At 70.5% G+C, this 13,819-nt stretch overlaps 3 protein-coding genes across 3 annotated transcripts; 2 read left to right on the forward strand and 1 right to left on the reverse strand.

Annotated features, from left to right (window-relative positions):
• Window positions 1-764: 764 nt before the first annotated feature.
• AURANDRAFT_59906 (hypothetical protein) lies at window positions 765-1,608 on the forward strand (the record flags this gene model as incomplete). Its single annotated transcript, XM_009036032.1, has 2 exons — window positions 765-955; window positions 1,059-1,608. The coding sequence occupies 2 exons, from the start codon at window positions 774-776 to the stop codon at window positions 1,606-1,608; spliced, it is 732 nt and encodes a 243-aa protein (XP_009034280.1).
• A 1,637-nt stretch (window positions 1,609-3,245) lies between these two features.
• On the reverse strand, window positions 3,246-8,656 carry AURANDRAFT_62107 (hypothetical protein; the record flags this gene model as incomplete). Its single annotated transcript, XM_009036393.1, has 4 exons — window positions 3,246-4,605; window positions 4,766-5,997; window positions 6,232-6,325; window positions 7,698-8,656. The coding sequence occupies 4 exons, from the start codon at window positions 8,654-8,656 to the stop codon at window positions 3,246-3,248; spliced, it is 3,645 nt and encodes a 1,214-aa protein (XP_009034641.1).
• Window positions 8,657-9,815: 1,159 nt separating this feature from the next.
• Window positions 9,816-10,145, forward strand: AURANDRAFT_16930 (hypothetical protein; the record flags this gene model as incomplete). Its single annotated transcript, XM_009036033.1, has 1 exon — window positions 9,816-10,145. A coding segment is annotated over one exon (330 nt), but the record flags the coding sequence as incomplete, so codon positions are not given.
• Window positions 10,146-13,819: the final 3,674 nt, after the last annotated feature.

Raw genomic sequence — 13,819 nt, forward strand, 5'->3', positions numbered from 1 at the left:
GCACGCCGACGCCCGCGGCGTGCAGGGCGTCGAAGCACTCGACGAGAAGCCGCGCGCGCGATTCGAGAAATGAGCTGCCGAGGAGCGCAAGGATGTTTCCCAAGGGGCCGGTGGACTTGGACTGGGCCACTAAGTCCTCCAAACTTTCGCCGAGCATTTTCATCCATCCACTGTACATCTCGGGCTCGTCGTCAATCCACGGTTTTGCGGGTATCTCGTCTCGCGTTGCGATCATCTCGAATGAATTCACGCGGCGCGGCTGCGGCTCGTCGAACATCCGGTTCTCCCGTAATGCGATTTAACTTTCATCATCTTGCGCGCGGTCATCTTGTCGAGGCGAACGTCGTCGCAGTGGTCGTTGTGATTCTCCTAAGTCCGCGGCTGGGGTACCCCAACATACGCTCAACATCAGGAATCCTTTCGTTGCACTCGCCCGCGGGGTCGCGCGCGCCCGGCGACCCGTGCTCGTCGAAATGGGCGCCGAAGGCAGCGGTGTCGAGCCGGGACGCCGTGTGGTGGATGCCTGGTGCTGATTTGCCGTGATTCGGCCGCCGGCGGCGGTCGAACACCGGCACGAGTATGTCCGACCCGGACCAAAAGCTGGCTCCGCCAGCACCAAGAAGATTCGCGACCGTCCCCGGGAAATGGTCCGGTTTGCGCTGGCAGGTGGTCCGATAGACGCCTCGATAGGCGCGGCGCGTCGCCGGGGCTGTGACGCCCAAGGCGTCGCCCATCTGGAGCTCCTGGGTTGCAGTGTCGTACTCAGCGACGCGATGAAGTTCGCTCTGGTGGCGCTGGCCGCCACGGCCTCGGCCCTCGTGGCCCCCGCATCCCTCAGACGGCCGGCGACGGCCCTCGCCGTCGCGACTGCCGAAGTTCCCGTGAAGTCGTTCGACGGCGCCGACGCCGGAACCGCGACGCTCTCCCTGAAGACGACGAAGGGCGAGAAGGACATGCGCGTCGCCGCGTCCCGAACTCGGGGCCCGCGTAGCCCCCGCGAGGCTCCCCCCGACGCGCTCCCGTCGTCGCGTCCGCTTTGACCCCGCCCCCCGCTCTAGGTACGTCGTCCACCGCAAATACGTGAACGAGCGGCGTAACGCGCGCCAGGGCACGGCGTCCACGAAGACGCGCGCGGAGGTCCGCGGCGGCGGCCGCAAGCCGTTCAAGCAAAAGGGCACGGGCCGCGCGCGCCAGGGCTCGACGCGCACGCCCCTCAAGCCCGGCGGCGGCGTCGTCTTCGGCCCCAAGCCCAAGGACTGGGCGAACAAGAAGATCAACCGCAAGGAGGCGGAGCTCGCCATCGGCATCGCGATCCAGAACAAGGCGGCCCGCGCCACGGTCGTCGACTCCCTCGCCGGCAAGTTCGTCGGCGCGCCCAAGACGAAGAGCGTCACGTCCATGCTCTCCGGCCTCGGCCTCGACGCCGACGAGAAGACGGTCCTCGTCTACGACACGGAGGACGACGTCCTCGAGAAGTCGGCGGCGAACCTGCCCAACTGCGAGCTCCGCCTCCAGGACGAGATCACCGTCTCCGACATGCTCTGGGCCAACCAGGTCCTCTTCACCAAGCCCGCCTTCGACTGGGTCAACGAGCGCTACGGCGCCTAGGCGGCCCCGACCCCGCTCCGAAAGACGCGACGACGGCGCGACGGCCGCGACGGGGCCGTCGCGCGCGGAGTAACCGACATCTCCATGTAGTCAGCGCGGCGGTGTCGCCCCCGCGGCGGCTGGTCTGCCGGTCGCGGCGCCCGGTCCGCGCGGACGACCGCCGCGGGGCCTGGGCGGGTTCTTGGTCGCGCGCAGCAGCGTGATGACCGTACACTAGAAAAGCACCGAGAAACCGACGAGGCGTGCGCGTCGTAAGAGGTGAGTGTGTAGCTTCAAGTTGCCCTGTAAGTTGCAACTCCTTCGAGACATGCTCACTTAGTGATGCTGATTACGATGCTGCTCGACGAATCGTACGACTACCATGTCTGCTACTACCGGCTGCAATTCGCGTGCCAGGCCTGCTGGTGGGGCCTCGTCTACTTGCTCTCCGGCGGCCGGTGGGTCTACGAGCTCGGCGACGCGTCCGTCGCGACGTCGCCGGCCTGGCTCGTGGGCCCGCCGCAGCACTCCGTGGGCAACCTCATGGTCTGGCTCCACGCGCGGCGGCGGACGGTCTACCTCGCCATGCCCTACATGCTCGGCGTCGCGGCCTTTGGCGACAACGCGCGCTACTTCTTCCCGCGCTACGTCGCCGCGCTCGCCGTGTCGCTCTATCACGCCGCCGAGACGGCGCTGAGCCGGCGCCACGGCGAGTACGGCCTGCTCTACAGCGCCTGGGGCTGCTGCCTGCCGGCGGCCTGGGCCAGGGGCGCCTGCCTCGGCGCGGCGACGCACTTCGTGCTGTCCGCGGGCGCCGCGAAGATTCGGGTCGGCGGACTGGGGTGGTGCCGCGGGTCGACGCTGCGGACCTACCTCAAAGCCTACCGCGAGTCGAAGTCGGCGCTGACGCGGCCGTTCTCGCCGGCCCTGTCCTCCTTCGTCGCGACCTACCTCGCGGCGCCCGCGGCCGTCGCGACGCTTCTCCTGGAGTGCGTCGCCGCGCCCGCGGCGCTCTTTTTAGCACCGCCCTACCGGGCCCACGTGACGACGGCGCTCGTGCTCATGCACGTCGGCATCTTCCTCGCCATGTCGGCCCAGGTGGGCCTGGCCTTCGTGACGGCGCTGCCCGTGTACGTCTTGGGCTTCTGCGGCGGACCGCTGGACCGCGGCCCCCGGCTGCTCGCGGCGCTCGTCGGCCTCGGCCCGACGGCCTGGAGCCTCGGGGCCGGGCGATCGATCCCCGAGACCTGGCCCCTGTCGCCCTGCGCGCTCTTCATGTTCGACGGGCCCCAGGCGGACGCGCTCGCGGCGAGGACGATGACGGGCGCGACGCGCCTCGTGCTCGCGCCGCGCGACTTCGACGAAACAACGCTGGTCGGCGCGACGGTCTGCTACGCCTTCAAGCCCCGCGCGCCGTCGACGGCCGCCGTCGTCCACGACGCGGTCCTGCGGACGCTGGGCTTCACGCTCTGCCCGTCCGAGGAGGTCCTCAAACTGCTCTCGGACCCCGCCTGGGACCCCGCGGCCCTCGTCGCCGCGACGGAGGCCTGGCTCCGGCGCGAGCGGACCCTCGCGGAGACGACGACGGGCAGGAAGCTCGCGCGCGCGTTCTTCGTCGAGGTCGACGCCGCGGGGACCGCGGTGGCGCGGCGCTTAGTCTAGGTGCCCGGGTAGGCGACCTTGTTGCCCCGTTCGTCGTGGAGGATGGACGTGTCCTTGGAGATGCCGAAGGGGTAGGACTGGGGGTAGTTGCCCGGCGCGCGGCGCGCGTGGTGCCACGTGTAGTTCGACGAGTAGCCCGGCGGCCAGGGCTCGTCGGGCTCGCTCCTCGGCAGGCCGCAGGCCATGGGCCGGTCGAAGCCGCCGTGGGACGCGTCGAGGCACTCCGTGCCCCAGATCAGGTTCACCGCGCCGTACTCCGGGAGCCGCGGGAAGTCGTGGTCGTAGAACTGGCCCTTGACCGTCCGCGCGAAGTCGCGCCATTTGTTCACCCACCAGGGCGTCGCGAAGGCGATGAAGGAGTGGCCCGTGCGGTGGCCCTCGTCGATGGCGCCCTTGACGCCCAGGATCGCGTCGTCGATCGCGCGGCTCCACGGCTTCGGCAGCCAGATGAAGTGCGCGAACGTCACGACGGACAGGTCGCCCGTGGACGCGGCGAGGGGCACGGCCTGGCCGTAGCCGCAGTAGGGCGCCTCCATCCAGGCGTTCTTCGTTTTGGGGTAGGCGAGCTGGACGTTGTAGCGCGCGGGCAGGTAGTGGACGTGGACGTCGCGGCGCCCCACGGCGAGGTTGATCAGATCCTGGCCGCCGGACATGTAGCCGTCGCTCGCGACGGCCACCCTCGCGCACCAGGCCGTCCAGCCGATGGCCGCCATGCGCCGGTTGTTGAAGACGAGGACGCCGTAGTTCGTGCCGTCCTTGAACGCGAAGCCCTGGGGGCGCGACGCGTTGACGAGCGCGGCGCGGCGCGCCGCGTCGTGGAACGCGGGGTAGCCCTCCAGCACGTTGCCGATGCCGTACTTGCGCTTCTCCTCGCTGGCGATCTCGAAGGCCGTGAACTCGCGCCAGCACTCCTTCGGGTAGAGGCGGATCATGCCGACGGCTTCGACCTTGGGGATCTCCTCGAGGAGGCGCGCGTCGTTCGTGAAGACGTCGTAGTCGATGCAGACCGTGTGGTCGATGCCCAGGGCCCATAAAAGCTCGGGCACGACCATCTGGAAGTAGCACTCGACGGGCCAGGGCGTCTTGTAGAACGACGCGCGGTCGTTGTTGCTGTAGCGCAACCGCTGCACGGCGGAGAGGAGCGGGCTCGCGGCGACGTCGACCCAGAGCACCTCGACGACGTCCGCGTAGGGTCCCACGGCGTCGGCGACCTCGCGGCTGCCCCGGTGCTTGGCGTCCATGGCCACGAAGAGCCGCGCGTCCTCGTAGAAGACCTTGGCGCGGAGCAGCGCGACGAGGCCCGGCGCGAGGCCGCGCGTGTCGCTCGTCGTGACGAAGGCCAGCGACGCGCTCGTCCTCTGCGCGAGGCACGCGACGAGCAGCGCGACGACGACATGGCGCGCCATCGCGCGCTGCCCGTCAGCGATGCAAGGTGAAGGCAATAAAAAAATAGTTAAAATCGGTGCCACGTCCCTAGGCGTCCTCGGCGTAGTCGTAGCCCGAGCACCCGGGGTACCCGCCCGACATGAAGTCGAGGTCGGTCTGGATGGAGAAGCCCGTCGGGTCGATGATGTAGTGCTGCTCGCAGGAGAAGGCGTAGGTCGTCGACTTGTTGGCGATGGGGTAGATCCGCGCGTAGTTGGCCGTGAAGGCCTCGACGATGGACGCGCCCGACGTGCCGGGCAGGTCCATGGCGTAGTGGTTGTCGCCCCACTTGTCGTGGACGGACGGCGACGTGTCGACCGCCGCGTGCGACGCCCAGAGCGTCGCCTCGAGGTCCGCGACGGTGAACTTCGCGTCGTCGTCGCGCTGGACGAAGCAGACGTCGCTCCCGGCCCAGCCCCACTGGTAGCACTTGCGGGCCACGCCGGCCGCCTTGACGTCGAGGACCTCGACGGCGCCGAGGACGGACTCGTAGAACGTCGCGACGGCGGCGAGGTCCGAGACGCCGCGCGTCACGGCCACGCCGTAGAGCAGGTTGTTGTAGGTCGATTTCACCGTCGTGGACATGCGCACGGCCGTGCGGTTGCTCATGCGCGTCTCCATCGCCAGCGTCGGCGTCGTCTTCGAATTCTGGGACACGAGCTCCAGGATCATCTGCGATTTGGGCACGTGGACCAGGAGCGAGTGCCAGGTCTCGCCCTCGGCGCTCGTCCAGGAGAAGCGCAGCGTCGGCACGCCGTCCTTCGCGAAGGCGTCGCCGTACGCGTCGAGGTCCGCGGCGTAGAGGACGACGTTGAAGTCGAAGAACGCGTCGTAGGCGCCCGACGAGAAGTTGGCCACCTTGGCGGCGAAGACGGCCTCGACCTCGGAGACGTTGAGGCCGCCCGCCGTCTCGCTGGACCAGACGTCGACGAGGTGGAGGCCGAAGCCCTCGCTCCGCTCGGGCTGGAGGCGCCGCGCCGCCGCGACTTCGTCCAAGTCGACGTCGAGGGTCAGCGCGTCCTGGCCGGGCTTGGCGAAGTAGGTCGCGGCGACGCAGCCCGGCGTCGCCGCGCAGGCCTTGCAGCACGTGTCCGGCATGTTCGCGTACGTCGCGTATATGGCCACGTCGCCCGACGACGAATCGTCGAAGGCGGAGCCGGTCGTGTAGGCGCAGTCGTCGCCGGGCGTGCCCGCGTAGGTGAGCGCCGTGGGCTCCTTGGCGCTCGTGCTCGGCGCGGCGTCGCCGACGGACGAGTACATGTGGCAGTTGCGGTCGTAGATGAAGCCGGGCTCGACGAGCTGCGCTCGCCCCTGGGTCTTGGCCTGGGCAGCAAAAGGGTGATTCAACGTCGCTTCAACATGAGTGTTCCGCGCGCGCGCGTTCCGGAAAAAGCATCCACGCTTCGAGAGCGTTCCGAGAGATGATCGCTCGTCCAAAAGTCAGCCGAAACGAGCGGAAATCGGCCGAGAAAGCAGCCTTTGAAGTTGGGAATTTCGCCCTCTTTTGCTGCCCTGGGTCTTGGCCCCGTCGGGCGAGCGCGCGCCCTCCTTGCACACGTTGGACGGGCAGGAGTCGATGGCCACCGTGACGGGCAGGTACTTGAGCATGAACTCGAGGCCGGGCAGCGGATCCGAGGAGGCGTAGGTGGACCTATTGGCATGCGTTTCGAGTCGTTTGCATGCGTGTGACGCTGCGTGTCGACTTGGCGAGGCCGTCGCCCATGCCCTGGGCATCGGCGAAGGCGAGCAGCGCGGAGGCGACGGTCGCGCGAATGAACATCGTGTGTGGCGATCGTAAGCTGCCTATTGGTCCTTTTGGGCTGCCGTGTTTCGGATCGGCAAGTGCAAATTGACGTCTCGTTTCACCCACTGCTCAATTGACTCTAGCGACGCTCTCAATGCTCTCTCACGCACCAACCCGACGATTGTTCGCACCGCTGCAGCGCGTCTCCACCTAGCTGCGTTGCCAGACCGACGCGCTACCGAAAAAACAATGGCCGAGAACAAGCGCGAGGGCGACCTCCTGACGCACGACTCCCGCAGCTGCGTCCTCTTCCTGGGCACCTGCGCCGGGTCCGGCGCCGCGGACCAGAAGCCCGTGGACTTCCGGCGCATGGGCCCGAAGATCCACCGCGGCGCCGCGAGCGCGTCGTACCAGGCCGAGCTCCTCGCGCGGCTGAAAAACGCCGTCGACGCGGAGGGCACCGATCTCGAGAAGCTCGTGCTCGCCGAGGGCGCCGCGCCCGCGGCGGCGGCGGGCCACGTCTTCCTCGTCACCTGCCTGCCGGCCGACGTCGCCCGGAAGGCCGCGGACGTCGCGCTGCGCATCCGCGCGGGCACGCGCCACGAGGCCGATGGTCTGGTCCTGCCCGACGCCGCCGCGCTCGTCGCGTCGATCGACGTCGCGCCGCAGCTTCGTACCGACCTCATGCTCTTCATGAACGAGATCCTCGTCGCGCCCGCCAAGAGCGCCGTGCTCGCCTACTCGACCGACGGCACCTACGCGGCCGTGCAGCGCAACTTCCCCGTCGAGCGCGCGCCGGCGAATGCCGACGAACTGCGCGCGGCCGTCGCGGGCAAGCCCTTCGCGTCCTGCTTCTGGTGCGCGGCGCCCGCGTTGGCCGAGCCCCTCAAGGCCTGCGGGCGCTGCGCCAGGGTCGCCTACTGCGGCCGCGAGTGCCAGCTCAAGGACTGGGCCGCGTTCCACAAGGGCGGCGAGTGCAGGGGCCTCGCCAAGGGCGGCGACGCCGCGCTCGCCTGCATGGGGCCGACGCGGGCGGCGACGCTCCGCGTGCCGACGAACGTGTCGCCGCGGCTGCCCGTCGACCTCAAGCCGCCCTTCGACGGCGACGTGATCTGCGCCTACCTCACGAACCTCGATGACGACGGGAGCGTGGGGCCGGCGACGGCGCCGCACCCGCTCGGCTGGCACCTGATCCCGCGGGAGCGGTGGGCCTACGAGAAGAACAAGTTCTCCTACGCCGCGTAATCCGTCTCGTTCGTCTTATTGCCCCCGCGCGAACCCGTCCTTCTTGCCCCCGGAGCTCTTGCCCTGCTTCTTCTTCTTGCCCTGCTTCTTCCGCGCGGCCGCGGCCTCCAGGCCGCGGCGGCGGCGCGCGCGCATCGCCGGGTCGGCCTTGGCCGCGGCCCGCAGCGCCTTCGAGCCCGCGGCGAGGCCCGCGGCGGACGCGTCGGGGCAGCACGCGAGGAGCGCGCGGAACGGCCTTTCGCTCGACACGAGCGCGTCCAAAACGGCGGCGGACGACGGCGCGCGCGGCCGGGCCTCGTCCGCGGCGGAGTCGCCGCGCGACCGGGCCCGGGGCCGCGGCGCCGCGCCGCCGGCGAAGCTCCGCCAGACGTCGTCGGCGCCGGCGTCGAAGGCGAGCGCGGCGCCCGACGCCGCGTACGCGACGTCCTTCGCGCGCCGCAGCAACGAGCGCTGCCGCGCGAGCAGCAGCGCCGGCCGCGCGCGGCGCTTCGCCGCGACCACGGCGCCTGACGCGAGCGACGCGGCGCGGAGCTTCCGGCAGGTGCCCGCGGCGCGCGTCGCGGGCGAAAAGCGGAAGACGACGTCCAGCAGCGCGTCCGCCAGCGCGTCGAAGGCGCCCGCCGCGCCGCCCGGCGCGACGCGCGCGGGGAAGAGCTGTTCGTCGACGCGCGCCAGCCGCGCCACGGCGCGCGCCGTCGTCTCCGTCGGCGCCGCGACGGCGCAGCGCGCGGTGTACGGGCCGAGCGTCTCCGCGTGCGACCACTTGCACCGCCGGTTCGTGCAGCCGTCGTCGAAGAAGTGCGCCGCGCAGAGCTTGGGCCGCTCCGGCGCGACGAGCCAGACCTCCGGGTCGGGGTCGCCCCGGAAGAGGGCGTTGAGGACGTCGAGCGGCTCGACGAGGAGGCCCTTCTCCCGCAGCTCCTTTTTTTCCTTGCGCTCGGCCTTGCGCCGCTCGGCCTTTTCGACGCGGTGCTGCCAGTTGCCCTTGACCATGTCACGGCTTTCAGTGGGCAATGTGAGCGCTCAATTTCACGGCGCGGTGCGCTCGATGGTGGTGTCAAGAGGGCAATGTCAGCGCGCGGCCGACGCCAGCTCCATGCTCACTTGCGAGAGCCCTTCAATGTGGATGATGCTGCTATCGCGCGCAGATACTTTTTAGGCTGGTCGTGCAGAGCATGAAGCAGCCCTGTTGCCGCTTCGCGTCGATAATTTCGTCTGAGACGCCAAAAGGCCAGGGGGCGGCATGGCAGCCCCCGTGCGGTCCAGGAACCCTCTGAGCGGTGGACAAATTACGCGTTTCGGCATCGGATCCGGTGTCTCGTGCCGCGCCACCGATTTTGTCCACGGGAGAGCTTGCCGCTGGGCTGCGTTCGAGAGGAGTTGACGGGCGCGGGCGGGGACGCACCGCCCGAGTATGGTCGAGACAGAGTCTTTCGGCTGGACCTAAATGCGGTTCCGGCCTCGGAACCGGTGCCCCGAGGGGCGCCAAGCTTTAGGTCCAGCGATCTCGCCCCTGTTTCGACGGTAACGGGAGCCGCCGCGGGCCGCGGCGGCGCCCGAGCCCGACCAGACGAGCTCGACCATATCGAGCCCCGCGACCTAACCCTTGCACCGAGGCGATGCGTGGGTGACGACGAACGATCTCTGGTGCTGCGAGGGCTCAAATCTAGCTCGAAGGGGTCGGGGAAGCCGAACGCGCCCCATCCCAGCCCATAAAACCTCTCGTTCGCGTCGCCCCGCAATCGGCTCGATGTCGAGTTTTCGCCGTTGCCTCGTCCGTACGCGCGCGGTCAACAAAGCCACTGGGATCGTGGTACGTCGTTGCATTATGGCTGGGCTGTGGGCCTGAGAAGCTGATGGATTCTCCATCGCACGCTCGAAAACGTGCTCGACGTTTCGAGCGAGTGCAACCGGCAAACATGGGCTCAGGGGTATCTGCGCGCGATAGCTGCCCTCGGCGAAGAAAGAGTGCACGATGGAGAAGCCCGACGAGGCGAGCGCCACGCGCTGCAACACGGACCCCTACTGGGACGCGCTCGGCGCCGCGAGCTGCGTCGGCTTCGTCGCCGCCATGTCGGCGTCCGCCGGCGGCTGGGACATGCCGGGCCCGCAACAGATGACGCGGGGCGACTGCGACCAGTTGAACGCCACGGAGCCGCGCTTCAAAGCCGTCTGCCTGCGGGGCGGGACGGAGCCGCCGCGCAGCGGCAAATACGACAGTAAACGCACCGGCGACGGCGCGTTCCGCTGCGCGTGCTGCGGCGCGCCGCTCTTCGGCTCGGCGGCCAAGTTCGAGTCGGGCACGGGCTGGCCGTCGTTCCACAGCCCCTACGACGCGAGCGCCATCACCTACGCGAAGGACGCCTTAATTCACACGGAAGTGCGCTGCTCGCGCTGCGACGCGCATCTCGGCCACGTCTTCGGCGACGGTCCGAAGCCGACGGGGTTGCGCTACTGCATCAACAGCGCGTGCCTGGCGCTCGACGCGGGGACGCCGTCGAACATCGCGGGCAAGGGCGGCCTCCCCTGGGTCTGCCACTGGGCGTTGATGACCGCGCTGACCATCCTCGCGTGCTTCGGCGTCGCGCGGGCCCTCTGGCGGTACTGGGGCTTCTCCCTCGCCCGCGCCGCGCGGCGGAGAGCGAAGACGACGCCGTCGCTGGAGCTCGCCGCGGGGCTCTAACGGTCGTGAGTTTCCACCGTGGACACCCCTGCGTCTAGATTACCTCCGAGGCAAGGCCCGAGACGACATCTGTGCGTCCGATGAACTTCCGCGTCTTCAACCATTACGATGAAGATTGCATCCGCTCGTCACTGCTCGGCCGGCTGTGCTTCGCCTTCAGCCTCGAGCGTCTCACAGCAGCAAGAGCGGAAACAGGCCAGCCTCTCGCGAGAGCTGAAACTGTCTGATCCCCCGGCTGAGGGGCGGGGGCGCACACCGCGGACGCACGGCGCGCGCGAACGACCAAAAAACCGCGGCGCGAGGCGCCGCCGGCGAAGTTTAACGAAGAATTCGAGCCACCGCGATGGAGCGCATGAGTTCCATGGACATCGGGTCGCTCCCGGACAGCACCTGGGGCGACATCGTCGAGCAGGGGGGGCTCGGCATCTCCTTCGACGAGTCGCCCGACACCGTGCTCCTGACGACGCCGGGCGAGGGGGGCGGCATCGCGGCGCAGCTGTCGAAGCGCGGCTCGACGCAGATGCGGCCGCGGAACTCGAGCCTGGGCACGTCCTACGACGCCCAGCGGCCGGCCCTCTCGACGCGCCTGTGCGTGCCCCCGCGCCCGTTCTTCGCGCGCCTCCCGGTCTATCCTCGCTCCCGCGCGCCGCGCCGAATCTCCGATCCGCGCGCCGAATTCCGCGGCCCCGCAGGCGCGCGCTGTCGACGCTCGAGGCCCGCGGCGAGATCGACGCCATGCAGAAGGGGTCCCTCAAGGACGCGTGCGACCGCGGCGCCCTAAATTCCCCGAACCCGCGCGCGCGAAACCGCCGAAACCGCCGCCAGGCTCCTGTCGTCGCCCGACAACGCGGCGGGCATCGGCGAGGCCCTGGACCGCTACCACAACACGGGGGGCGCGGACAAGGCGCCCGTGCAGAAGCTGCTGCGCAACTCGCTCGCCGCGGCGCTCGACGCGTCGCCCGACCCGATGCAGCATTTGGGCGACGACTTACAGAATTTGATGTCGCTCGACGACATGGGCGGCGGCAACTTCGGGGACCGGGGGTCCCTGACGCGGGGCCGCGCCGACTCCGGCGGCCTGGCCCGCTTCTCCTTTGGGCTCGGGGACCTGTCCTACAACGGCGCGGGCGGCGCGGGCTCCGCTGGCGCGCGACGGCCGTCCGTCGGCGACTTGGACGCGGGCTCGTTCCCCCGGGGCTCGCTGCGCGGGTCGTCGTTGCTCGAGCTGCGGGACTCAGCGTTCTCCTTCGGGGACGAGGCCATCTCCCACGCCGCGGCGCTCGCGGCGGGCGAGTCGTACCGCGCGCGCGCGGACTCGACGGGCGAGTCGGCCGCGGGCTCCCACTTCGGCGCGCGGGGGTCCTTCGTCGCGCCGAAGCGCGCCTGCCGGGGCTCGCGCAAGCTCACGCGGCGGCCGTCGCCCCAGCACTGGGATTTTGGCGCCTCGGACGGCGCCGGGGGGCCGCCGCCGCCGCCGCTCTTCGGCGACGACATCTCCGACGAGGCGCTGGGCCGCGTGGACTGGGGCGACAACGAGGGCGGCTTCGAACTGGAGCTGGACGGCGTCCTGGACGCGCCGGGCTCCTACACGGGCCAGTCGCCGGGCCACCGGCAGTCGGCGCGCGACGCGGCGCTGTTGTTCGGCGGCGAGCACACGGCGCCGGCCGCGGCGCTGAAGCGCCGCCGGTCCAAGTCCGGCGACGCGCCGTCCTTCGCCTCCGGGGCGAAGCACCCGCCGGGCGCCGCGCGCGCGCCGAAGCCCGCGGCGCCGAAGCCCGCGGCCGCGCCCGCGCCGGCCGCGCCGGGCGTGAACCGCGAGGCGTCCGTCGTCGTCGACGTGGGCTGCCTGCCCCAGCTCGCGACGATCCCCGTGCTGCCCGTGCCCCAGTACGAGTCGCTGATCAACTTCAACCGGACCAAGGGCCGCGGCGCCGCGCACCACTGCGTCATGTGCGGCCGCGAGGGCCGCGCGCCGCCCAAGCCCGGCGACCCGCCGCCGGCCAAGCCCGACGTCGTCATCATCCCGACGCAGAACAAGGACGTCTGCAAGATCTGCGACACCGTCACGTGGAAGCACGCGCCGACGCAGGCCTACTTCAAGTGGTGCAAGGGCTGCAAGCGCTTCCACGCGATCCACGCCTTCGCGGGCAAGCTCAAGGCCTCCAAGTGCGACGAGTCCCGCGCGCGGGGCCGCGCGGGCTACATGCGCCGCAAGGACGCGCCGCCGGGCGCGCCGGACGGCCCGGGCGCGCCGCCGCAGCAGCCCGCGGCGCCCTTCGGCGACCCCCGCGTCGGCGCGCCGCCGCAGCCGCCGCCGCCGCCCATGGCGCCGGCGCCCGACGCGAACCCCCTCGCCTAGCCGCCGGTCTTGACGTGGCCGCGGCTGGGCGCCAACACCACGACCTCCCCTCGCGCGGCGCGCCGCGCCGCCCTCCCGACCCGCCCGCGTCTCGCCACACAACGAGGCCGCGGCGTATACCACATCACTGCACCCCTTTTTGCTCGGGAGTGGTGGGAGCGGCGCGGAGCGTACGGGTGCACGTCGTCGCGTCGCTGCGCGTTGAGGTGGCCCTCGCCGCGACCTTGCCGCAGAGTCCGATCTGCGACATGGCGAAGAGCTTGCTCTGCGTTCTCGCGCTGCTGCTGGCGAGCGCCGGCGCCCTCCTGGCGCCGGCGAGCACGCGCCGCGTGTCGACGGTGCGCTTCGCGGGCGACGCGGAGCGCGTCGAGCTGACGCTCACGGGCGCGACGGTGCAGTCCGTCTTTTGGGCGAACCAGTGCCGGCGCGAGATGGTGACGTTCCTCGGCATCGCCGGCACGGTCGACTCGGACGGCGCCGCCGTCAAGGTCGTCGCCGAGGGGTCGCGGAAGAAGCTCGACCGCTTCGTGCGCTGGTGCGCGCGGGGCCCGACGGACCTCGCGCTCGAGGGCGGGAAGCCGCAATTCGTCGGCGACGTCGTCTACGGCGCCGCGACGGGCCTCGCGGGCTTCGCCTGCAGCGAGGACCTCTGCGACGTCGACCTCGAGCCGCCGGCGGACCCCGTCGCCGAGGCCATGAAGGTGGCCGACGCCGACGACGACGACTTCGACGAGTCGGAGCTCATCGCGAACCTCATCGAGGAGCTGTCCGCGTAGGCGCGCGCCCCCTAAACCCACCCTTCGTACGTTACGGCACGTCCTCGAGGCGCGTGTCGCCCTCGATGGCCGGGAGCTTGCGCGCGCCGGGCTTGGGGCTCAGCGCCGCGGCCGCCTTGTCGGCCGCGGCCTTCTCGGTCATGGCCTGAGGCGCTCGTCGCGCTTCGGGTCGTTGAGGTCGATCTCCATGCGCCGCGACACCGTGGGCACGGGCCAGCCGTGGCGCGGCGCGGCCTCCTGGCGGAGCACGCGGCTCTTGCGCTCCTCGCGGGGCAGCTTCGGCCGCTTCTTCGGGTTGCCGCGCCACGCGGTCCGCAGCTCGTTGTTCGCGACGCGCT

This window comes from Aureococcus anophagefferens (genome assembly GCF_000186865.1).
Source record: "Aureococcus anophagefferens unplaced genomic scaffold AURANscaffold_4, whole genome shotgun sequence".
Classification (NCBI taxonomy): Eukaryota; class Pelagophyceae; order Pelagomonadales; family Pelagomonadaceae; genus Aureococcus; species Aureococcus anophagefferens.